The sequence below is a fragment of the Bipolaris maydis genome (genome assembly GCF_028858645.1).
Source record: "Bipolaris maydis strain C4 unplaced genomic scaffold PSV08scaffold_16, whole genome shotgun sequence".
Lineage (NCBI taxonomy): Eukaryota > Fungi > Ascomycota > Dothideomycetes > Pleosporales > Pleosporaceae > Bipolaris > Bipolaris maydis.
In genome coordinates, this window is record NW_027093872.1 from 366581 (window position 1) to 390071 (window position 23491).

The window sequence follows — 23491 nt, forward strand, 5'->3', positions numbered from 1 at the left end:
TTTGGGCATTAACTCTGTATATCTTGCGCTGGGGCGCTGGGCCTGAGGTTCATTAGTGGCCGGCAAACTCCTATGCGGAACTGCTGACAGACAAGCACGCAGAGCTGGAACGAAGTTTCAAAAAAAGGCGTCGCCCACCTAAACACCAGCCTGCGGATGCAGCTCGACCTAGCCGTCTAGCGCACCACACACACCCTACCACCGTGGGGAAAATCGGGTTAGCCGGCTGCGCTCTGCGACTAGGCTAGAACCGCCGCTCCTAAACAGATACTGCCACAAGCTTGCGAAGCGAACGCGAATGCCTTGCGACATCATGGCCCATGGGCCCCCCTTGGAACCGCTTCTGATGGCGTTGGATTTGCCATGTGTGCGCGGCTGGTCCGCGACTCGCCATGTGCATCATCAAGCCCATTGACTTGAGAATGGGCCGGACCCTTTTTTCCTTCTCACACTCTCTCCTCTCGTTCCCCTACCCCTACCCCCCTCCTTCGCTATACTGATAGATACATCCAGATATACTTACATAGGTAGGTAGGCACGACTAGATCACGCCTTTGCAGCCCAGCCCGTCGATCGTCGCCTTGCCTTGACATTGGCGCAGTGACGTGCGGTAGATCATCTGAATGCGTCTTTTTTCCCAGCATATCCGAGGCCGCAACCAGACTATACACTCTCGTATCTGTATATGTACTTAGGTACATATGTGTGCCTGTCTTTGGACACGGTGTGCTCAATGGCACCTTGACGAGATTTTGTTTTTCCTCGTCTCTTCGTCCTATTTGGACTTGGCCCGACGGCACCCAGCGCTACCACTACCTTGATTTGATGGGTGCCAGAAGACTGTAATCTGCAATCGGCCCGATAGCTCACAGAAGTTGTTGGCTGCGCCGCCTCGTTGAAGCGCGTTCCCAGGATGTGGCCTAGGAGGGGTGCGGTATGCTCTGGGAGGACCAAGGCTGCAGTAGTGCATGACGTATATTTTGAGTTTGTCGAGGGTGAATTGGCGACAGGCCATGGCTACGCTCGGGTGGCATAGGAAGCAGACGGGCGTTGCACAGGCATGGCAGGCCAAAGCCTTCTGCTTCGACGGCGAGGTACCTACTAGCTGGATGGGTGCAGGAACATGGTCTCCCGCCCGTGCATTAGGCCATGGAGCGCCACCACGGAGCGACACCATGGGCATAGCCATGGGCATGACGCTGCCCCCAGAAGCCGGATGAAGCGCCTTGGTAGCTTGGCTAGAGATTGGGTAAAAAACCTCCGCGCACCTCCCTTGGCGTCCTGGGCCTTGATGACGACGTGCCCGTTGGCGCCAGGAGTCAAGAAAAACGTTATGTCCGCCAAGGCTGGGCTGCCAACTACTCCGTACTGCTTCGGTGAATTACAGCATGCTTGCCGTCTGCCTCGACGACGACACGCACATGCGGAGAGCTGTCGCCGTCGCCCTTGTGTCTGCTGAGGCCCATGGAGCAGCGTGCCTCGACGTTGACGACGCACGCTTAGCCTAACAAGGCATGTGAACCCCTAGAAGAGAGTGAATGCATTGCTTGCTATTGGCTGCCGATACATGGCGCACATAGGAGAGAGTGCTAGGTGTAGATGGGTGCCAGTCGTCGACGACAGAGCATCCCTTAGGCACATGGCTCTAGCCACGTCTGATGGCCTTCCCGCCCTTAGACGTGAACCCAAGCCTGAGTCCCCGATCATTTGACCGCCCGTGCGCATGCGCCGACGAGCAGCGTCGGGGAACAAGCATGCACGCGGCGGAACTCCTTCTGCTCTGTCTACTTACTCACCAGGTGTCGAGTAGCAATTATCCCCATCCATCCATATCCACCCCCCGCCAAACACAAACTCAAGCTTCCCCCCCCACAGTCTATCCTTGACCAAGCATCACGCAGACGACATGTCTCGGCGTACCGGAGTATGGCCCGGTTGGCCTGCGCAGATGCTCGGGCAGACTGCATTGTCCAAACCACCAAGGCGCTGGGGGCCCGCGCCGTCCCCCACACGCCACCACTCCAATTCAGTCGGCCACTGCACGAATTGGAGCTCCTCGTATACCACCTACCTCATTGTCTATACATATCCGCATGCCGCCAATAACCCTCATCGCCCGTGATGCTTCTAGCTTGGCCTCAACTTGGACCTTGTCCGCTCGTGTTCCCCTTTGCCTGCAGCCACTGGGAGAAGGTCGTACCCTTCTCTCCCTCTTTCCTTCTCCTGCCCAGGAATTGCAGCCCAGCCAAACAGAGGCAGAGACAATGCTGTGCCACCATCTAGGTATGTAGTTAATTTCCATGCATCAGCCCGCCTAGATTCGCCCTCCCGCTCTGATCTGCAGCCCAGCCTCTCCTGCATTGCTCCCTCGCTCCCAAACTCCCCTGCTCCCTAACTCCCTCGCTCCCCAACTCCCCTGACCGTGACACGCGCAGTACACCTCACTATACAGAATGTCATGTCATCTATCCAGTCTATAGAACACACTTGAACACTACTATGCATGCACAACAAGGACTCTGTGCCAGCTAAGAAGTGACTTGGCATGGCATCGTGAACCAGACGATCAGCACACTTAAGCCAAGCCCAGCAACATGAAATCGTGTCGCATCGTGTGGCCGTCTTTGGCCGGTCAATGACGTACACCACAACGGGCTCACGACCTCCAAAACCTAGTCCTTTTGACATGGCAGATAGATCGAGGTCGAGACCGCACGCCATCTCGCTCATCTTGCAGACCTTGCCGGCTAGCCACCGCAACCCGACAGTTCGGCACGTGGTCTACCAGGGTCTCCATCGCCTTCTGCCGTTTCCTCCACCACGACTCAGTGCCTCACAGCCCACGGGTCTCAGCTCCGCCCATCATCAATTGGCCGGCTCGGACATGCCGCCTTTAGCGTCAGGGTCACGTCAAAAACTAAATACGTAGCGAGCATCTTCTCTACCGATAATTTTCGGCCATCACAGCCTCACCACCCACGACAAGCATTCCAGAAGAAGCGTGGCTGCACGTCTTGTGCATAGGTATTTCACATGTGTACTTACTATGTATGTGCTACATGGGACTTGCCATCGGATTTTCCCACCGCCATCCGCCTAGCGCCTCCTGACCCCTTCGCCGCACAAACTACCCACACACACCACGGCAATGCCTTTCTTCTAGTGCGCTTCGCTATGCAAACTTGCCAATGGTCGCTCAAGAACCACGAGTTTTACTTGCTTCTGTGACATCCTGGCACTTCGCATCAAACAAAGGGCTACTGCAATAGCATGCATTGTACCTCTTACTGTTCGCTGCTTTATTGGCTCTCTGCGGGCTCCATTATCTAAGGTTTTGATACAGCCATGTATCAATCTGCGCGCCAGAACACAATGCTTCGGCATAGCTTATTTCTGCCAATGCACCGAGCATCGACATTTAGTGTGCATCATTGGAATCCGCTTTCCCCGGATGCCCGGTAAAAGTCCTTCATATAGTCTTACAAACTATCAAAAAAAACGCCTCTCGGACGACTTCCCTCCGTGCGGGGGAGCGCTGTCACAGTCGTTTATTGCGCGCTGTTCGGGTTCGGTTTGGCCCAACGTCGCTGGTCATGAGTGCGTACTTGTAGCATGGATTGGCTCGCGAATCTCAATTGCGGATGATCGCCGGGATACGGGGGGAGGCGCCCGCTATCCAGTTTTGGCAACATCGGGTACGGGGCCGCGGAGGCGTCCTTTTCTGCTAGGGGGACAAAGACTACTATAAGACGCGGGTTTTGAGCCGGGTTTTGACAACACTACTATGTAGCATCTTCACCGGACCGGTGTCTGTATCCTTAACTTCCATTACTCCGGCCTGTCTCCCAGATAATGACTTTTTTTTGGGGGGGAGGGAGGGGGGAGGGAGGGGGGCCGTCCGATGGAGAGTATATTTAGTGGGAACATCCAGCTACTGTCGGTCATATCCTTCCATGGCATGTTACACTCCGGTTTCTTCGCGACCCAGCTGTCTGGTGGCGATGGCTCCATTGAGATCTCCACATAAATCTTCAATTAGCCTCGCAATCATGTCACCGACGTCGCAGTCTCAAATTTAGCATACGCACACGTTTTATGAGTTGGGTCCATTGGTTCATTCACGGACCGCATCCGCGGGGCATCTCTGACCGACAGACAACTAGTAGTCGACAAAGAATTAGGGGGTTCTTCACAGATGTACTAATACTAGACTATGTTCTGGATTCATGAAGGTGTCTATACGTTTAGATACAAGTACTACCCAGCTAACCCATCTCAATTCTCCAAGCATCTCCGTCCACCTCGGCAACCAAGAGTCACGTGCACGTGCACGCACCATCACATCTCGACACCTTGTAGCTCCCCAAGCAGTGCACATGGATTGTACTCGATACAACTTCACCGCCTACTGTGTATCGCTAAACTAACACTATTGATAAGTATTCCTAAGAGATTTGTAAGGGCGGGCTAACGGCAAGTGGACTGACTATCGCCTCTACAACTATGCACTACGTTACAACTAATACCGCAATGATCCTTCTTTCCAGACCCTGTCTTGATCTTTTTTTCCATTCATTCGTTTTTCCCATCGAGATGGTCATGAAACCGCTCGTTGCGCGCCTTATCCGCTATCTCCCCCTTGGCGCCCTATCTTACCCGCTTCCCCCGACGATCCCCTACAATAGACTCCCGCTGCACACTTACTGCTGATCGCCAGTCGCTATCCTAGTTGTATGGACCAAGGTGGCTGTGCAAACCGACTAACAAGCTGTAGCCGGAAATTATCAACCAGGTACGTCACCCCTGCTACTAAAATATTTCCGGCGTTTGCCCTCTTCGAGGGGTTGCTTGGCTACAAGCAGTGGGACAGGGTAGGGTACACGAGTGCTGCGCCTCACTGCGACATGGAGATCTTGAACGTGAAACACATGGGTAGACGATGAGGTGCTGATCTGCTGCGGAGAAACGTAGTAATCATCGCGGTTACTGATTCATGGGTTGACACGTTGACACCCTTATGATGATTTCTTACTCGCGATGTTGTGATCGCGTGCAGTAGCATTCCCCGTTGTCATCGTCTGCACATTCAAGTGGCAAACTCTAAATAATGTGTTTAATTACTCCATTTATCTCCATCACTGCTTCCGCATAGATCGAGATCAGCTCTCCCATGCGTAAAGCGATTGGTGGCAGCGTATACCGATGCCACATCAATCATGTTCGCCAAGAAAGCAGCAACAATTGTTGTTCCGGCATGTCAGATTGATAAACCAACTGCAACAACATCACATTATGTACTTACTTTGGAGTTTTGATCGTAAACCGTATAAACCAGTAGACTGATGCCTCAACAAGAATTCCAATCTATCTGTCACTAAGACTCTATCATATCAACTCAGCATCGACTTTCCCTTTTTGACATGCATTTTGCGCTGACAGCAGAGTCCCACAACTAGCATCACGGATCAATCACTTCGCTCCAGCAGACATCTCCACATCAAACCAGGAAAATCCCTGGCTCCCGCCATTTCTCCCACCAATCCCAAAGAAACACGGAAACACTCTCTCCTGATTGCCCCGCCACATAAGATAAACAGTGTCATGTGTCCTTCACCAGAACAAGGCTCCCCCATGAACCCGTGGATCCCTCACCCTCAACTGTAAGGTTTCCTATGAACCCCGCATACAATACACAAAGGGAAATAAGCACATGGGACTCATTAGCTCTGGAGACTTAATACAATCTGTTCAAGAGTTTCAGGGCTCCATGTTCGACATATTCTATCTATTCAAGGGCCCATTCGGCTTTTTCCCAGTTCCGAATTCCATTCGGATCCCGAAGTTTTCCAGCAACAGTCTCGATCATCCGATTGATTAGATGTTCCAAGTAACTTAAATTTTGAAAGTCAGGATCATCTGCTCATTCGGATTTGCCATAGGTAGAAGTTTGCGAGTACGTATGCTCTGAATCCTTCGTGACTCACGGATCCTGAATGACGCTTTTCAAAGTCGAAATTGACAGGGAAAATGAACCAATGGTGGCAAGAATCTTTGACAGGATAAACCACTTAGACTTGAACCTTATAGTTCCTGCGTGGTATATTTAGAACGTGTGGATATTGGTGTTGCTGGAAATGGTGTGTTATCGCTGACATCTCACCTCTTGAAACACGGCAGCTTATTTACAGTCCTGCAAATTAATTCGTATTCTTTCAAAATTGAACCGAGACTGAGAACAAATGTCATTATCTCCCCAGCAAGTATCCTTGATTTGTCTTGAGACGCAATATCCAGGATGAATGGGGTACCCGATCAAAGTAGCACAGCCCGGGTCATGTGACCATCGCCTTCCGATTGGTCGAAAATCCGGCTCACCACCGGCTTACAGCTCATCAGCCGTTAGTTTCACGTGGTTTGCTTAGGTAATGTCTCACGCTTCAACTTGAAGGGCACTTTCCCCGCTGATCGCGCATCCAGTCGCGACAAGACCCTAACGAGTTCCTTGTTCACCAGCGCGTCTGTCCTCGCTTTTCTGGCGCAATCGCACCTGTCTCTACTTCTCTGCTACACAGTCAGTGATAGAGACACTCAGTCCTCTCGTCAACAAGAATCCAGCTGACGCCCAGAATCTCCATTCTGAAGCCATCATAGCAGCGCGAAAATCTTCAGAATGTCTCACTCGAGTTGCGCTTCAGAGGGCGAGCTCCCCGATACTCGGCACAAGGCAAACAAAGTCAACTCGCGCAACGAATCTGCGATTAACGGCTCAAACAGGTCCTTTGGACTAGATGGTGCCTATGAGAAATACCGCGCCCTGAGTCGTTCTCCTTCGCCATATCGCCGCAAGCGAACCCCGTCACGATCGCCTTCGCCATTTCGGAAGAACCGTGCAGCCGACCGCTCGCCATCGCCATACCGACGAAGCCGAGCCGAACAGAGTGGCAGTGATACCCGGGGCTACAAGCGCAAGGCTTCTCCGCCACGCGGTCGTCCCGACAAGCGTTACCATGCTGATCGTAGCAGACACGGTGAGCCTCGACGAGCTACAGGCCAGCCTCCAGTAGCGTTTGCAAGAGAACGCAAAGACGTCATAGATAGATCGCATGCGAAGCCAATCTCATATGCTGAGGTTGAGAACCCTAACCCAGTCCCCAACTTCCGCGAAGCACTCCCCGTAGAGACCAATCGTCAACAGCCACGAGACAAAGATCAGGAGCAAACCAAGACTCGCGAGTCAAATGAACAGGAGCAACAGACATCGTCTGAGAACGCGAAGACCTCAGTTGCACGGGCTAGCGTATCCGAAGATGTTGAAATGTAAGGGCATTCTTTATTGAATCGACGTTTCAATGAATACTGACAGTTGCTAATAGGAAAATGGATGATGATACCACTGATTTCACCCCAGCGCCTGTCGAAGACAAAGTGCCTACTCAGGAATCACGCGAGGAAAAGCGCCGTCGTTGGGCTGCCATACGTGCTGCTACTGAGCAACAAAAGAGCAAAGAGAACCTCTTGCAACAAGCCATTCTCACTAATGCGTCAGAAGCGAACACCCCTAACAACGCTTCGCCAGCAGCATTTGCAGATAGCCCCATATCTCCTTTTGCATCACCCCGCAATGGCGACTTTGAATCTGCACCAGCATCACCTGACGTTATGGTGATTGACAAGCAGGGAGAATTCAGCGAGGGAAACAGCCCGGCGGCGGCGGCAAGCCCATCGGCAGCAGATTACGACCCTATGCAGGATATGTTGGACGACCGGAATCGAGCAGCACAGAAGAACCAAAATGCCGAAGTGTCTTCGGATGCGTATCGTGAGACTGACCCGAAGAATCTTTCTACTTTGCCTGCCGAGAAGGTGGCACCCGTCAAGAAACAAAAGAAGGAATTCGACATGTTTGCGTCTGACGATGATGAGGACGAAGATGAAGATGTGGAACCCGAGGCAAATGTCGCTGCAAAAGGAACTGTTCTTGATGAAAAGCTACTGGATAACTGGGATGATCCTGAAGGATATTACAAGCTGATCAGTAATGAGCTGGTAGATGGCGGGCGTTATCGAGTGATCAAGGGCCTTGGTCGTGGCGTGTTTGCCAATGTCGCACAAGCAGAAGAGGTGGGGACAGATGACGGAGATGCCAGTCCAAGGATCGTGGCCATCAAGATGATTCGACGCAACGATCTGATGAGGAGAGCCAGTCAAAAGGAAATGGACTTTTTGCGCAAAGTCAACGAAGCAGATCCTCAGGATAAGCGCCATATAATTCGTCTGTTGGGCTCGTTTGATCACAAGGGTCATCTGTGCATAGTCTTCGAACACATGTCGAAGAACTTGCGAGATCTGCTGAAAGAGGAGACCAATGGTCACGGTCTTACACTCCCCGCTGTACGGATATATGCACGTCAGATGTTCCTTGGTCTTCAGCACCTACAGAACTGTCAAGTCATTCACCTTGACTTGAAACCTGATAACGTCCTAGTCTCTGCTGACAAAAAGACCATCAAGCTTGCCGATTTCGGTACCGCTGTGGACAAGCGAGATGTCATTGAACGCACCGAGTATCTTGTCAGTCGATTCTACCGTGCACCCGAGATTATACTTGGCATGGATGTAGGATATCCCGTCGATATGTGGGCTGTAGGCTGCACAGTGTACGAACTCTGGACAGGCAAGATTCTCTTCACCGGGCGATCCAACAACCAAATGATCAAGTCATTCATGGATTGTTTGGGATGGCCAAGCGAGAAGCTACTCAAGAAAGGTCTTGTCAACAATGTCCTTGACAATTTTGAACTTGGACCCCCCTTGAAATTCATCAGCCGCGAAGTCGACCAATTCAACAAGGTAAGAAGTCTACATTCCAGCCCCCGGAAAAAAAAAGCCAATAACTAACCCACCACGCACAGTTCTCTATCCGCAAAATCGAACAGCAAAAGAAGATTCCCCGCGACATGAAAACGCGCGTCCACGACGCCGCCCGCAACATCTCAAACGGCGGGCCCACAGCCGCAGAGCTGAACGACCTAGCGGACCTGCTAAGCGCAACCTTGCACATGAACGTGGAAAAGCGTCTCACGCCCAAGGAAGCACTGGCGCACAAGTTCTTCGCCAGTAAGACGTCTGCCCCGCCCAAACCTCCTGTCCCTGGCAAATCTGCAGTCGTTAAGCCGCCTATAATGAAGCGTGGTACGCCAGTCAACTCGCCGGGCATGCGGAGGTGAGTGTGTGTGTGTGTGTGTGTGTGTGTGTGTGTGTGTGTGTGTGTGTGTGTGTGTGTGAAGAAATTGGGGGCTATCTTATTCCACAGAAGAGTGAATACGCAGCGTATATGGAACCTTTTGCTCTTTCTTGCATGCTTGTTTTGGGATTGGACAATGGAGTGGGGGGAAGGATGTGAATTGCTTTTTTAAACTTCTTCTTTTCTTCTTTTAGGCGTGCATTGCCTTGCTTTGGCGTTGGAAGCCAGCGGGGATCTGGCATCAAAGGGACAAGGGGGGGGTGGGGGGGAAGAGAGATTTGATCGATCTCGTTCTTGGCGGATAGTGATGGGGGGTGGGTGGGGTTACGATGCATGGTATCGAGGGAACTTGGTACGTTATTTTGGAGAAAAGGAAATGGATTGAGGGAGTCAGGGGTGGTGGGCCTGGGATGAATTTTAGATGCAGGAATGAAGCAAGCAAGCGGCGTGTTTTTTTTTTTCATGGTACGCTGGGATGGGTCGGTTTTTTGTGTCTGGGTACGGCACGACTTTTGTATCAAGGCTACACGTGTGCAGAGGTTGTTTTTTATTGTGTTTGTCAACCTTTGCATGGACATAATACATCAAAGTCAGGGGAATGAGGATATCTCGGTTGGTCCGGTATATATGTATATACACAAACAGGCAGTGTATTCAAGCGTCGACTTGTCCCCTCAGGAACGCCTTCACCTTTTCGCCCCAAACGACTTGTCGCTTGTACACTGTGATTTTGGGTACAGTGCCGCGACCTAGGCCATCGATAGCCTCGGCGAGTACGTGTCCGTTTCCCTCGTCTCTGATTTGTTGGATGGGATAAGTGTACGTCTATGATACACACAGTCATTAGCGGCTCTTCTCCACATGTCGATTATGAGGATAGCGCAAGTCATACCTTGAATGCAAACACCAACGCCCCCGTCCGAGGCAACCGATGCAACGTCTGCCTCTCACACCTCACAACCGTCTTGTCAAGGTCCACATTGTCCTCCTGCCGCTCGCGCTCGTGCAGCGTCTCGAGCTCGCTCTCACTCATATGGGCGCCTGAGAGACAAAACAAGTCACCGGTAGTATTAATGCTCCAATTAACGCGCTTTACGATTTTGCCGACGGGAAGCGCGGAGAAATAGCGGTCCATGCTCTTTTCCAGCTTTTCGGCGTAGTGCGGGACGGGGGCATGGATGGCGGCAAGGGAGAGGCCAAGTTTGGAGAGGGTGGAGAAGCCGGCGGGGAAGCAGTTTATGAAGGCGGTTAGGCGGTATGGTTCTGTGGGTTGGGGGGTTGAAGCATCTTGTTTTTGGAGTAGGAGGAATTCGGTGTCAATGTTTTCGCCGAGGATTTGGAGGGCGAGGTCTGGGGAGGAGACTTGGAGGGGGATAAGGGTGTTTGTGGCGTGGTTTTTCAGGTATGTGGATGGTGTACCTTGACTGATGGTGACATGGACGATGCTGTAGATGGAAGGGAAGCGACGGGGTAGGTAGGTTCCTATGGCCCATGTGTATAATTCCATGACTGCGGGAACGGCTTGCGGTTTGCAGGCTATGACTTCTGGCCGCTGGTCCTGGATTAGTTGGCGGCGAATGTCGAGACGCTCCAGGTAGGTGTTGTCCATGGCGACGAGGTCGGAAAGTGTCGTGTTTTCGAGGGCTGGAGAAAACTGTGTCAGCCTGGCAAGCAAATAATGATATACCTGCTGTTCTATCGGGGTTCTAAGGAAATGGCATACCCATAGTCATATGATACTTTGGTTTGAATGGCCGCAGCTGGAGCGGTTCTGTCGTCTCGAGATCAAAGTCTGAGAGGGGCTCGATGGAGTAGTATGCCGCTTCCGAGTGCTCTTTCTCAAAGGGGTTCTTTTCCACAGAGGTAATTGACTGTGCATTCTGAGTGGACTTCAGCTATGTTGACGATGTATAGCGAGGGATACGAGCGATATACTTGTTTGCCTCTGATACTCTGGCCGGGCCGCTTCCTATTCCAGGCGTAGAGAACAATGCTGAGCACCAGTAGCAAGAACCATGGTAGCATTCCAACAAGATGATCAGCAGTTAGTTGATTCATCGCAATGTTTTGGTGTATTCCAAGATGTCCTCACACAATCATGTGGGGCTGAATGAGTTAATACTTCGTGTATCGCATGTCAAGTGCACAAGGCGTACAATTGACATGGCATCAACACGTCATTACGGATAAGGTATGATTTGAGAGAGCGAGAACCGGAAGAAGTCGGTACACGCGATAGACGCCATTGCCATGAGGCAAAGAGGGAAGAGGCGGGATGCGATTGCCTATCGGGGCGAACCCCGCATTGGGAACATTGGCACTAGAGAGTGGGCGATAGGCACCTGTTGGCATCTAGATAGCGGGTACAGCCTGGACTGTTGTGGAAATTAAGGATATCCAGGTCGGGATTTATGAATTCAGCATGTCTTTTGGCAACAGCAACTTTTTCTAAATGTATACTTTGTGTTTGATAGCAGTCTATGACTCGCTGTCTACACTCGGCTTGATTAGCCCGGGTCAGAACTGTCATGGCTTGAGGTTTTCTCGAAGCCCAGTAAATTGTCCTACTTGTTTTTTCCATCCATGGTAGCACGAAATGTCGCATCGCATTGGCAAGTGCCCAAGCCTAAGCCTTGGCCTCCTCAGCCTCCGGGTGGCCCACGGGTACTAGCTTGCCCACAACCAGATACTTTTCACTGAATCGCTCCTCCCAGCCTCGTAGTGCGTCCATCTGCTCATCATCCAAGCCCTCAAGCGTGTCGAGGGGGCCGTCCAGGTCCTTGGTTAGCATATCCTCGTCGAAGCTGCCGCAGGCCAGGCCTCTCGAGGCATCCCTGCCAGCAAAGTTTGCGTAGGGGCCACCAGGGCCGTAGAAGTTGCGACCAGGGGTGACGTCAAAGACACGTCCGCGGACAGCTAGATAGACTGGCATATTGTTGAGGCCATTATAGGGAAACAGCGAGGGTGGAGTAAAGGTACGGAAAACGGTTGGGGGCGGAGCGCGTGGAAGAGTCTGGGGAGTCGAGGGCTTGAGACGGAGATAGACCAGGGCACCGAAGAGCGAGAGGAGGACCAGGTTGATTGGAGTGAAGACCGAGGCGCTGCAACGAGGGGGTCAGTCGGGCGGGTGAGCGAGCGAGCAAGGAGAAGAAGAAATGTGTTGCTTACGCGTGGGTTGCCTCGGGCTGGGGAATGGGCGAGGGGAGTGCTGGCTGTGGTGTGAGTGTGCATGCAGATCAAGAGCAGCGGGGATGGATGGACATACCGTCTGCCATGTTTGGAAGCAGTGCAGTGGGAGCAAGTGGTGGACAAGGCGAGGGCTGGGTGGTATGGTGTAGGCGGTGGGCATGCTAGGCTAGCGGCAACGGGCGGGTAGGTGGGGAGTTTAGTGGTTGCGATGATGCAATGCCCGGCTAGCCACACTGTCTCCAACCCCGACAACTCACCACGACCATTCTTTGGCCGCGCAAAAGCAAGCAGCCCTGCCTGTCGCCCGCAATGCTGCATTTGGTTTTTGGCCCCTTTGCTCTCTCTTCAGACACACATCGGACGGCCAGCTGTCCGTGAAGGGGGGGTGAGGGGCTCTTGGATGCATCGTCGATGACATCTGAGCGTCCACATGCGACAGCAGAAGCTCTGGGGCGCATTCATAAGCCCTCTGCTGGCCCCCCAGCGGGTCAAGATCAGGATTCCTCTCGCTCTGTCCTGCCCTTGTCTCCGTCGTGCTGGCCGTTCCGCTCGTTGTGTAATATCTGCCTGTGCTATACATATCTACCTAGCTGCGCACGCGCGCCCTGGCCCCGTGCGCCTGAGGCTGAAACCGCCTGCACCGGCGCTGAAACGCGTGCTGTGGATTCGTTTGGCCTGCCTTGGCCTGCCCTGATTCGTCCCCGCCGCCTCACCCGCCTCGCCCGCCTAGCCCGCCTCTGGACTCTTGTCAGAGAGCGCATCGCTGCCATCGAACCATTCCATCTGTCGACGAGAGAGAGCATTGGGGCGCGTCTGTCGGCGCTTTCAAGACGAAGCTCCTCCTGCTGCTGTTGCCCTTGTCCTGCGCGCATTGAGTCGCTATTTTTACATTGCGGCACCGACCTGATCGCCCTCCTTCATTTACCAAGATTGCGCCGACGAAGAATAGTAGGCCACCGCCACCCACTTGAGCCTGCTCCTTTCCATTCATCCTGGATTCAATATCAACACGCTCAATCTTGCAGTCATCCAATCCGGACCTGCCACATCCTCAATTGGTATGTACTGCAATCTCTGCCCATACTCTTTCCTTTCTTCCCCCACCCCTCCCTCACCCACCAGCCGTGTGCCATCATGTCTACTTGTGCTCCTCATTCCGGAAGCACTACACTGCACTGCACTGCACTGCACTGCACCAGCCAGCCATCCAATTTGCCACTTCTGCGCCCTCGGCCACCTCTTCCAAGACGCGTCAACCCTGCAGGCTCCTTCGTCGTCATCCCATTCTCCCCATCTTTTGGTGATCGACAGGCCATACCGTTCGCCTATCTCCCGCACTCACTAGAACAACGCCCACCGGATCCAGCCCTGCCAAGACGTCCGCACCAGTCACTCTCATACATATTCCCACTTTGACTCGCTTGCCACAAAGTTTAAATATAACATTACACCATGTAAACCTATCATACTGCAACGGCACGCAAATGGCTGCCCTGTGTTCTGACGCGTACTCGGACTAGCGTTGCACAAGGCTAATAAATGTTTCATGCAGGCATCATCACAATGTGGAAACGATTACAGGGTCACGTCCGCGAGAAAGAAAAGCATGCGCAAATAGGCAACCCCGTACTGCTTGAAACCACTTATGACCAGGATCAACTCCACCGTAATCCAAATATCGCCGGTCTCCACAATCCCGAGCAACAAAACTATGTGCTCCCCCCGCTAGATTCACTGTACGTCCAGCTATCGCTTCGTCCTAATCCAGTGTTAATCAGCCTTGCCCTAGCTCCAAATTCTCACACAACCCTACCATCACTACAGCATCTGGAGCGCCAACCCTCCCTCCAGTCCAAAGACTGTCGGCAGTGCCGACGATTCCTTCGGTCTATTCGCGAGCCTCGATCGAAGACTACTATTACCGTAATCCTGCAGCCACATTACGGTCCAACTACGACGATCTATCCCCGCCAAGTTCACCAGAGTCCGAGAAGTTCCTCCCGTCTTTTGACCCGCCTCAGTCTATCCGTGACATATCCCTCCGCGACTTTTCCTCAATGGACGACAACCAACGCAAAGTGCAAGATGAGCCGCGCGATGTCAAGGCAATTCCCGTGTTGCGCAGAGCACCTTCCGTCATTCGGACTGGCGATGTGCAGTCTGGGCCCAAGCAAAAATTCTGGGAAGGCAAGCTTGCGCCAAACAGCAAAGTAAAATGGGACGAGTACTCGGGCGAGCCCAACAGTGCAGGAAAGGCCGCGTCAGTTGATCCTCACACCTATGCGGTAGGCGTGCCTTCTGCCAGTCTCAAGCCCATGGGCTATCAAGTTTCGGTGTCCGCGGCTGGCCCTGAGAAGAAGAGCCTTAGTTTTGGAGAGCGTCTTAGCCGTTTCGGCTCGAAGCGTTCGCCACCAGCAGTCAAAAACCAACCTGGAGAGAAGTCATTGCAAATACCACAAGCGACTACATCGCCAAGCTCGGACCAAGTCAGATCAAACACGCTTACTGTTGCCGTCGATTCAGCACCCACGCTTGCTGATACTCGACCCGTCACAGCCGAAACCGCCAACTACGAGGTGCATGAAGAAATCATTAAACCCGTCGTGCCCCTAAAAGTAGGAAAGAAGTCGCCCGCAGGAAGCAGTCTCACTTCTCCAACATCTCCCACAACCCACGGCCTTGGTATTAGTGCATTTGCTTATCCAAGCCCTGTCACGCCCAAAAGCCGCGACGGTCAGAAACAGTCCCCGGCCATTGTAATCGAGACCGAACTACCTATCCACCCCGCGTACCGAACAGCAACCCCACCAGAGACCGACAAGCAACCCATTGCCAGCCAATTCTCCTGGACCACATACAGCCAGTCTATAACGTCCGACCAACACTCACCGCCACCCTCACCCCCACTCTCGGCCTCATCCTCAGTGCTTCTGCGCCGCCGGCCCGTGCCCCACTCCGACCGCATCCCAGACTCGCGCCCCAACGCCTCAAGAATGCTGTCCCCCTCCAACGTCTCCACCTTCTCTAGCGCAAGCGGCATGTCCAACACATCTAAAGCGCTACCGCATCCACCTACTGCCCTATGCGCCCTCGACCACATTGCACTTCTAGAATCCCAACAAGAAGACCTTCGCATCCGCCGCAACAACGTCTACCGCCTTCTCACTGACCTCAACAATGCCGCGCCTCCGAACCCACTCTTGACAGATTTCAAGAAGGCGAAGGCAGTGGAGCACAAGAAGAAGGCGTTTGAGGTCGAACTTGATGATATTAGGCGCGAGGAACATGATGTCGGACTCAAGTTGCATCGCGCGTGGAAGAAGAGAGAGCAGGATGATCCAAATGCCGCAGGGAGTGCACTTTGGGTAAGGAGAGTGACGAGCTAAGGATTTTCTTTCATATGTTTTATGGTACAACATGGACATGGATATGTCTGTTTCGCCTCTTTCTCTTACTCGTCATGTTGCCCATTCTCTTTTCTGTAGGACTTCAACTGCTCAAGTGCAGTCTGTTTTTTACCCTTTTTTCCCCAACTCCATGGGCGTTTCCCACTTGGCACACTGGCATTTGCGTGGGGGGATGTAAGGGGCGTATATCTTGTGAAGTATGGGCTTCACTTCTTTCATATCATGTGATTCATCTTTTTTTTTTTGAATACACCTTGTACCCCGTTTAACTAAATGACGTTTCTGGTGTTCTTTTCTTCTGACGCTCAGTGTTGAAGTTGGGACCACGCTCCATGAAAATAAGAAGGGTATACCCCAGTCATAGAAGTGGTGCCTACTCCACAAAGACGCATTGGCGCCCCACGTCAGCTTGTCTCCGACCTTCTCTGCCGACTGAGAGCTTACAAGTAAGCTGTTGGTAAGCCAGCGCTACCAGTGCCCCGCATCCAGGTACCGAGAGCCCAGCCCCTCCAACATCGTCATCCCTACCTCGTGAATGTTTTCCCGGCGACCGCCTGGACCCTATTCATTCGTGGCCATTGAGCCTATGAGCTCTCTTACCATTACTAACGGAGCACAAACAAAACGGAACTGGCATGCATTCCCCTACCTTTTAGCCGAGGTCGGATGAGGTCAGATGCTACTGTCCCATGTCGTGGCTAACACTTCACCGGATTTGCTCAAATATCCTCATGTCAATCGGGCCATAATTTCTTATGGTTTACTTTAGCCTGCCCAACCCGTTTCTGTGACTTGTTCTTTTCTTTTTAAATCCATAACCGCCCTCGTTACGCAAACCTAGCAGCCCACGCGCGAAACACCACCAGCCCACCTCACACATTCATCTTTCCCAGCGTCCAACAATGTCGTATTCCAAGAGCGCAGATGAATCGACGGTACCCGTCCTCAAGAACCTCACGATAGAAAACATCACAGAAAACGTGCAGCGCATAAACTCGCAATGCAGCGACCCACGGCTCAAATACGTCATGGAGCGTCTCGTAACGCATCTGCACGACTTTGCACGCGAGACACGCCTCAGTTTCGACGAATGGATGGCAGGAATCCAATTTCTGACACAAGTAGGCCAGATATGTAGTGACGTGCGACAAGTACGAATTCCCCTTTTATTGTCTCTACCAAAACCTCCCCAAAGCTAACCACAAAAACTAACAACAGGAATTCATCCTCCTCTCCGACATTGTCGGTCTCTCCCTCCTCGTCGACTCAATTGACCACCCCAAACCCCCTGCCTCAACCGAAGGCACGGTCCTTGGTCCCTTCCACACGCACGACGCCCCTGTCTCCGCACCAGGCTCCAAAATCTCGGCCGACCCCTCCGGCACACCTCTGCTTGTCCTCTGCACCGTGAAGACTACATCGGGGGCCCCAATCTCCGGCGTCAAGATCGATGTCTGGGAAACAGATTCCAACGGCAAGTACGATGTGCAGTATGAGGACCGCGGCGAAAAGGCCGATGGCCGCGCAATCGTGATAAGCGATGATCAGGGTGTATTTTGGTTCAAAGGAATTGTACCCGTGCCATATCCTATTCCGAGCGATGGGCCTGTAGGCAAGTTGCTGGAAAAGCTGGGCAGGCATTGCTGGAGACCGAGTCATATGCATTTTCTGTTTGAGAAGGAGGGATTTGACAATCTGGTTACGTACGTTTTCGTCCCTTACCAACACCTTGTTGAATGCCTTGCAGCAGGGCGGAAGACATGTGTAACTGACGACAATTTTTTTTAGTGCCTTGTATCTCCGCGGTTCCCCCTACGAAACCTCCGACGCCGTCTTTGGTGTCAAGGACTCACTCATTGTCCCCTTGGACACGGTGACGCCCGAGCAGGCGAAGCAGTATGGTGTAGCCGAGGGAACCAAATTGCTTACGTACGACTTTGTGCTTGTGACGGATGACGAGACGAAGCAGCTGAGGCATGATGAGGCGGTTAAGGCGATGAAGTCGCTGGGGCGGGAGGGCATGATGATTGTGAATGGGCTGCCTGTTCCTGAGGTTGACTAGGTGTATTCTGCAACTTCTTGAAGAGTAGATGGAATCTTTTTGAGGATATAGATAGCTATCACTCAACAATAGAAATACTTGGTAGTTAGCAAAGAAACTGGAAATAGCCTTCTAATTCCGCTTCAAGCCTCTCTAGTATTACTTTCTGGTTGCAAGAGTAGACTTGTTTAGCATGTGGGCAACCCTTATATTCACCAAAAGTATTATTTAGCAAATCCCCGCCGGCCAGCCTCAGGTTGCTATCTCACACATACACACACACTCTCTCTCTTCCCAAAATCCAAACACCAAAATCCTTTTTTTTTGGCATAAACTTACAACAAATCTCCAAGTTCCCCTAGTACCACAATCTCTCTCTTCACTGCACGTCTTCCAAAATTCCGTTATAAAAAAAAAATCTCCAAACTAAGACCCGCATCTTACCAAATTTTTTTTTTAAAAAAAAAATAAGATGCAGCTCTGTAATCTAGAATCAAAGCACCCACGTCTACTCCTCTTCATTTTTCCCCCCGTCCCCCTTTCTTATTTCTGTGTGCAAAGAATATATGTAGTAAGCGAAATAAAGGGGGGTAAGAAGTCAGGGGGATGTGAATTCTTCAATAGGCATGAAAGTACAATGTTAGATTTTCTAAAAGAAACCTTTGTGTAGCAGAGATGATGGGAATGATAATAAAAAAAAGAGGCAGTTATGCCAAGGCGTTGTGAACAAGCTCCCTCGGCTGTGCAACCGGAGCCCCCCCCCCCCCCCCCCCTACAGCCTGCGTATGACCGGCCTCTCGCGTCGGCATAGACAAATTTGTATACCTAGTTCAAGTGCTTAGCTGTAAATAGTTAGTCTTCATATCTACGATTTGGTGTAAGCATCTGACTGCGCGACTAGTCAGTAATTTGCATTTACATGCACCTCAATGAGCCTAGCAACAAACTTTCATAGAGTAGCAATCAGTTTGAATAAATTACTCCATATTACTGTTGAAGCAGATATAGCTACCATAGTCCCAGGCGCAGATTTTCTAGCTACATTTTAGCAGCCTGGAGTTTGACTTTGATCGGCAAATTTGCAATAACACACTGTCGAAACATGACCCGAATAAAAGAAAGCAGACGGAAAAAAAAAGAAAAAGAAAACCACCCCTTCATTTCAAAGAAAGCAATTCGCTGTCCGTTCAAGCGCTGTTCTTGGGGTTTTCAGGAGAAGCTTTCCACTGCCACATTGTCAGCAAGGGTTACACGACGTCATGGCGCAATATATGTCGCAGCGGGGAATCGCCTGGAATGGATAGAATAAAACGTACCTTCTTGCCGAGCTCTTGCTGCTGCTCCTTGAAAGACAAGTCCTTGTACTCGTCGCGGTGAGCCTTGACTGGTGTTGTCGGTCAGCAAACCTTAACCCCTAACAAAGCCCGTCTTTGCGTGGCAACAACGCGACAGTCACGTCTGAATAACGTGACAAAGCGCGTCAAATGGTGAAATACTTACAGTATGCTTGCATCTTGGCCATGGCGTTTCTGGCGTTGTTCTTCTTTCCCGCGCGACCGCCCTTGGGAGCAGTCTTCTTGACGCCCGCGGCGCTTGCCGTCTTTGGTGTCGCCGTCTTGGTAGTGGTGGTGGTAGTAACAGCCATTGTGAGGTAGGTGATGCTAATTGAGATTTATGAAAGACGTAAGGTGTGTGTGTGTGTGTGGAGTTGATGAGATCTGAAGAATTGAAAGAAGCTGCAAGTGACAATTGCTGTTGTTGTTGTGACAGTGAAGAGGTGGGAAGGTGAAGGTTCATTGAGAGCAGGCACGGCCCCAGAACACGCTAAACCAGGCTTAGCTCATCACATACCTACTCTATGATCTCCATAGCCTGTTCTGATACATGCGCCGGCCCTCGTGAATGGCCAGACGTGATTGGTGCATATTGTTATCTGAAACTCTTGGTAATATATGCCCCAGACACTTTGGGCACAAGCGAGACACAACGGCACAAGAGCGCATGATTATGCTCGAAGACACGAGTCCCATTCCATATGGCGCTTGTCGATAGTTGATCTCCAACGATATGGACGGCGTCTTGACCTCAAGTGGCCCATCCCCGCTGTCATCTCGAGCGATTCAGGTTTGACGTGGTACAACTGCTTGAATCGGTCTTTTGCCGGATCCGCAAATCCATCGGTCGCTCTCTATATATATGCAAGGCCTCATTTTTGGGGTTTCCAGATACGAGGAATGCCATGCGCTGATTTCCATCTCACAACATAGTTTCAGTATGCGGGATTTTTGTCCACGTTTTCCTTGAGAATTAGTGAATGCCTTGAGACAGCGTCAAGGCACTTGTACAGCACATGTCCTCTCAAGTCCAACTCTTACACACAGTCTTGCGAACGTAGCTTAAGTTACAAATGCTCCATTGTAGGCCTGTCTCCAAGCAAACTATGACGACGAATCCTCTGTTGTCTCCTCTGTTATGCGACGGGATCGAGCGTCGTGCGAGTCGGTATTTGTACCCCCTGTATTCAGCACCGGTTTCTCGAAGCCACGGAAACTAAACTTGCGACGGCGACCGCTTGGCCGTTCTGTAAGACTGGGAGCACGGGGCCTAGACTTTCCCCGGGCGCGTCCGCCCACGACGGGTATCTCGTGCGCACCGGCGCGGAAGACGTATAAGAGTATGTCGTAGACGAGCAGCACGGCCCACGGGGCAATGGCTATAAGGCCGAGGAAAAGCTAGGGCTAGTGAGAAGTCCGGATTGCGGTTACAGGCACACGACAGTACTCACGAATATGCGCGTAATCCACGTCTCCACCACCGCGAAGCTCTCAGGCAGAATCGAGAAAAGACCCATGCCGGCACGAGACGGAAGCTTGCACACGCGACTGCAAAGCAGCAACTGGCGTGCTGAGTGCGGAAGAATAGGAGGTTCCAATAGCAGAATCAATGGGTACGAGGAGGATTGCACGCCCACGACACCCAGCGACACTCACGAGTAGGTACGTCTGTACGTACGTAAGTTTGTATAGCGATGGGGAAATCTGGCCGAGGGGCTGCGGATAGGTGCCCGGCCACGCCACACGTGTGGAGACAGGCGGGTCGTGGCTGGTGCTCTTTGCCCGGCTGCATCCCGGTCGAGGGGGCCAGGGATGATGCATCCACCCCTCAACACCCACCACTGGCTCTCTACGCTGGATGCAGCTGACAGAAGCCTCAGCCTTAGATGCGCACTTGTATCGTCGCTCCACGAATGGTTGACCGGCTCTCTTGGCACTGCCCTCCCAGAGCCAATAAGCACATGTTCGGCATGCAGTACCACCACCCTCCAGAGGGCGCTGCTCGAGGCTTAAATGCCCCTCCGCTGTGACAGCACCTGGATCCTACCCATATGTAATGCCTTTTGTCGAGAACCGTCCCCTGTATCATTATTGAATCATTACCACCTACATTCCAACTACAGCCGACCCTGGACCGGCGGTAGCCTTCCATGGGACACGTGCCTGGCTCCCTGCGTGTGCAAACGGCTGCCTGATTCTGTTTCCTCCCCGTCACTGCCAGCCACGAGGCTATGCCTGTCAGACTACAGCGGAGGCTCCTAGATTCTCTACCTGCCTGTGGACCCATCTCGAAGCATTACATACCATACTTTGCCCACCGTCACAAACCAGGCGGCCCTTCTCACTGCTACAGCCTGCTCAACATCCTCGCTGACTCGACGTGATATCCACAATACACTACAATACTGGACATTTGCCGCGAAACAGTTGACGGCCTTCGGCCTGCCGCATCAACATGGACGACCTCTCATTCTTGGACATGTCTGACCAGGGCAACGCAACCCTCAAAGCTGTGCTTGCGGGCGGAGAGGTTCGTCTGATTTCGTGTCGTATCTGCCCATACATGTTCCTCGACAGATGCCCGTTGCTGTACCACGCATTCGAATACGGCTTCAATGGTTGTCTTCAGGCCAGCATCGAGGTTCCATCTGCAAATGGACTTATCTCGCTACTCCGCTACTGCTACACCGGTAGCTACCTCCCATCCACTGCGGATGGCGAACCTCCCTTGTTGCTTCCACATGTCGAGGTTTACAAAATGGCCAAAGACTTTGATATTCCCGAACTGCAGCTCCTCGCCCACGGCAACTTCACCTGCCAAATCGAATTTGCATGCTGTGTACCCGTCCCGCCACAAGATCTGCTCGAAACCATTCGTTTCGTATACCAGAACTACTACAGCAACCTGGCGCGCCAAAAGCACGACCTTGTTGGTACGCTCCTTAACTACATCATCTCAAGGTTCATGGATTACAACCTAGGGGAGGATGCGGACTTCATCAAGCTCGCGACCGACATCCCAGAGTTCTGTCAAGACCTCTGTTCAACAAACATGGAGCGCAATTTTGAAGACGATTGTAAGTCTCATACATTTCTGACATAGCTGTTGGAACTGTACTAACTTCAAAAGGTGCCTTCCAAATCATACGGTTGTGTCTCGACACTCTATGCGTCCAACCCTGCACCCGACCCATTCCTACTACCTCAAAAGACCTGTTGTCAGAGGCCATTTGTGAGGAAGATATCATAATTTCGGATGAGCCAGAAAGTGAGAACATGTCCATTGTTGTTCCTGCTCTTACGTACGGAACAAACAAAAGGGAGAATGCGGGGAACACGACAGACTCCTCTACCACCACTCTTGTCCATCGACCCAAGATTGCACAACTGGATGTGATGGAAGGTGTCGAGGCCTTGTCTTCCGATGAGGATGATGGTTACTCGGTGGTATCATTGTCCGGTTTACATACTCCTACTACTTCCGACGAGCTAATGTCCAGCCCGGAGTTGGTTCCTACACCCGTTGTCGACATTCTGGCCGCCACCGGCACTGACTATACATCTGATGATGAATGGACCATAGCCCAATAGCATGTTGCTGTCGCTCGCCCTACCAGAATTAAGGGCCACTGTTCATAACAAAAATATTTGCGGTTTCCGCTTGGACTGATATACGTGTTGTAGGAGTTACGAAGAATAACAAAAGGCAAAAACAGGCGTACTTATGAAACGATTTGATTAGATTTAACTTCTGGCATATGCAACACTAGGGCTTGGGTTTGGGCGTGTCACTCATGTCACTGGGCAGCGAGGCCTGGACTACATAATCTAAAACTTTGGGTGACGTAACGTGATCTATTGAAGACATGGCGAGATGGTTATTGTATAGAGTAGCTCCAGCTTTAACAATACATAACATGATCATCTTTCACTTTTCATGCTCTTCTCCCCCTATTGCTTGGTTTGATATTCTCCAGGGCGTGCTTGAATTGTAATGTTGCCTCTGTTTGAGTTCGTCGTTTCTTAACCATAAAACCAGAGACAGATGATTCAAATCACATGGTCTTCGGAAGAACGGTATCTGCCTATGGAAACGAGTGAGGATTAAAGCAGATATCTGATCTTCTCGCATAGGAAGACAAATGTCTAGTTGTCAAAAACTTCATGGACTTCTTGATGCCTATGTTCCGTGGTTTTGTGCTCAGTCATTGGATTTCTTAATGAAAAGCAGGCAATGCTCGACCTACAAACCATCAATCGAGACGAACCATAGTCT

At 51.7% G+C, this 23491-nt stretch overlaps 8 protein-coding genes across 8 annotated transcripts; 4 read left to right on the forward strand and 4 right to left on the reverse strand.

The window, feature by feature from the left end:
- Positions 1-6670: 6670 nt before the first annotated feature.
- On the forward strand, positions 6671-9251 carry PSV08DRAFT_231210 (kinase-like domain-containing protein; the record flags this gene model as incomplete). Its single annotated transcript, XM_014223486.1, has 3 exons — positions 6671-7317; positions 7374-8850; positions 8913-9251. 3 exons carry the CDS (start codon positions 6671-6673, stop codon positions 9225-9227), a joined length of 2439 nt encoding a protein of 812 aa, XP_014078961.1. The 3' UTR covers positions 9228-9251.
- Positions 9252-9708: 457 nt separating this feature from the next.
- Positions 9709-11302, reverse strand: PSV08DRAFT_405393 (uncharacterized protein; the record flags this gene model as incomplete). Its single annotated transcript, XM_014223487.2, has 4 exons — positions 9709-10069; positions 10137-10888; positions 10968-11124; positions 11180-11302. The coding sequence occupies 4 exons, from the start codon at positions 11300-11302 to the stop codon at positions 9899-9901; spliced, it is 1203 nt and encodes a 400-aa protein (XP_014078962.2). The 3' UTR covers positions 9709-9898.
- A 329-nt stretch (positions 11303-11631) lies between these two features.
- On the reverse strand, positions 11632-12566 carry PSV08DRAFT_231218 (cytochrome b5-like heme/steroid binding domain-containing protein). Its single transcript, XM_014223488.1, has 3 exons — positions 12510-12566; positions 12413-12452; positions 11632-12345 (listed from the first exon to the last, which is right to left on the reverse strand). The coding sequence occupies exons 1-3, from the start codon at positions 12517-12519 to the stop codon at positions 11871-11873; spliced, it is 525 nt and encodes a 174-aa protein (XP_014078963.1). The 5' UTR covers positions 12520-12566; the 3' UTR covers positions 11632-11870.
- Positions 12567-13996: 1430 nt separating this feature from the next.
- Positions 13997-16024, forward strand: PSV08DRAFT_381807 (uncharacterized protein; the record flags this gene model as incomplete). Its single annotated transcript, XM_014223489.2, has 2 exons — positions 13997-14169; positions 14223-16024. 2 exons carry the CDS (start codon positions 13997-13999, stop codon positions 15817-15819), a joined length of 1770 nt encoding a protein of 589 aa, XP_014078964.1. The 3' UTR covers positions 15820-16024.
- Positions 16025-16347: 323 nt separating this feature from the next.
- On the forward strand, positions 16348-18015 carry PSV08DRAFT_231222 (Intradiol ring-cleavage dioxygenase). Its single transcript, XM_014223490.2, has 3 exons — positions 16348-16991; positions 17059-17543; positions 17629-18015. The coding sequence occupies exons 1-3, from the start codon at positions 16743-16745 to the stop codon at positions 17900-17902; spliced, it is 1008 nt and encodes a 335-aa protein (XP_014078965.1). The 5' UTR covers positions 16348-16742; the 3' UTR covers positions 17903-18015.
- Positions 18016-19068: 1053 nt separating this feature from the next.
- PSV08DRAFT_356375 (uncharacterized protein) lies at positions 19069-19526 on the reverse strand (the record flags this gene model as incomplete). Its single annotated transcript, XM_014223491.1, has 3 exons — positions 19069-19107; positions 19198-19265; positions 19382-19526. The coding sequence occupies 3 exons, from the start codon at positions 19524-19526 to the stop codon at positions 19069-19071; spliced, it is 252 nt and encodes an 83-aa protein (XP_014078966.1).
- Positions 19527-20282: 756 nt separating this feature from the next.
- On the reverse strand, positions 20283-20904 carry PSV08DRAFT_366048 (uncharacterized protein). Its single transcript, XM_014223492.2, has 2 exons — positions 20667-20904; positions 20283-20613 (listed from the first exon to the last, which is right to left on the reverse strand). The coding sequence occupies exons 1-2, from the start codon at positions 20730-20732 to the stop codon at positions 20320-20322; spliced, it is 360 nt and encodes a 119-aa protein (XP_014078967.1). The 5' UTR covers positions 20733-20904; the 3' UTR covers positions 20283-20319.
- Positions 20905-21270: 366 nt separating this feature from the next.
- PSV08DRAFT_405398 (uncharacterized protein) lies at positions 21271-23152 on the forward strand. Its single transcript, XM_014223493.2, has 2 exons — positions 21271-22292; positions 22346-23152. Exons 1-2 carry the CDS (start codon positions 21671-21673, stop codon positions 22804-22806), a joined length of 1083 nt encoding a protein of 360 aa, XP_014078968.1. The 5' UTR covers positions 21271-21670; the 3' UTR covers positions 22807-23152.
- The last annotated feature ends 339 nt before the right edge of the window (positions 23153-23491 follow it).

What these genes read in the sequence shown, in the direction of transcription:
- PSV08DRAFT_231218 (XM_014223488.1), bottom strand. An exon ending in CAGCCCGAGGCAACCCACGC is followed by an intron (nt 12,346 to 12,412) that starts GTAAGCAACACA and finishes CCCTCGTTGCAG; the next exon opens with CGCCTCGGTCTTCACTCCAA.
- PSV08DRAFT_405398 (XM_014223493.2), top strand. Translation starts at nt 21,671, where the DNA reads ATGGACGACCTCTCATTCTTGGACATGTCTGACCAGGGCAACGCAACC. An exon ending in GCGCAATTTTGAAGACGATT is followed by an intron (nt 22,293 to 22,345) that starts GTAAGTCTCATA and finishes TAACTTCAAAAG; the next exon opens with GTGCCTTCCAAATCATACGG.
- PSV08DRAFT_231222 (XM_014223490.2), top strand. Translation starts at nt 16,743, where the DNA reads ATGTCGTATTCCAAGAGCGCAGATGAATCGACGGTACCCGTCCTCAAG. An exon ending in TATGTAGTGACGTGCGACAA is followed by an intron (nt 16,992 to 17,058) that starts GTACGAATTCCC and finishes AACTAACAACAG; the next exon opens with GAATTCATCCTCCTCTCCGA. An exon ending in GGATTTGACAATCTGGTTAC is followed by an intron (nt 17,544 to 17,628) that starts GTACGTTTTCGT and finishes AATTTTTTTTAG; the next exon opens with TGCCTTGTATCTCCGCGGTT.
- PSV08DRAFT_366048 (XM_014223492.2), bottom strand. Translation starts at nt 20,732, where the DNA reads ATGGGTCTTTTCTCGATTCTGCCTGAGAGCTTCGCGGTGGTGGAGACG. An exon ending in CGTGGATTACGCGCATATTC is followed by an intron (nt 20,614 to 20,666) that starts GTGAGTACTGTC and finishes CACTAGCCCTAG; the next exon opens with CTTTTCCTCGGCCTTATAGC.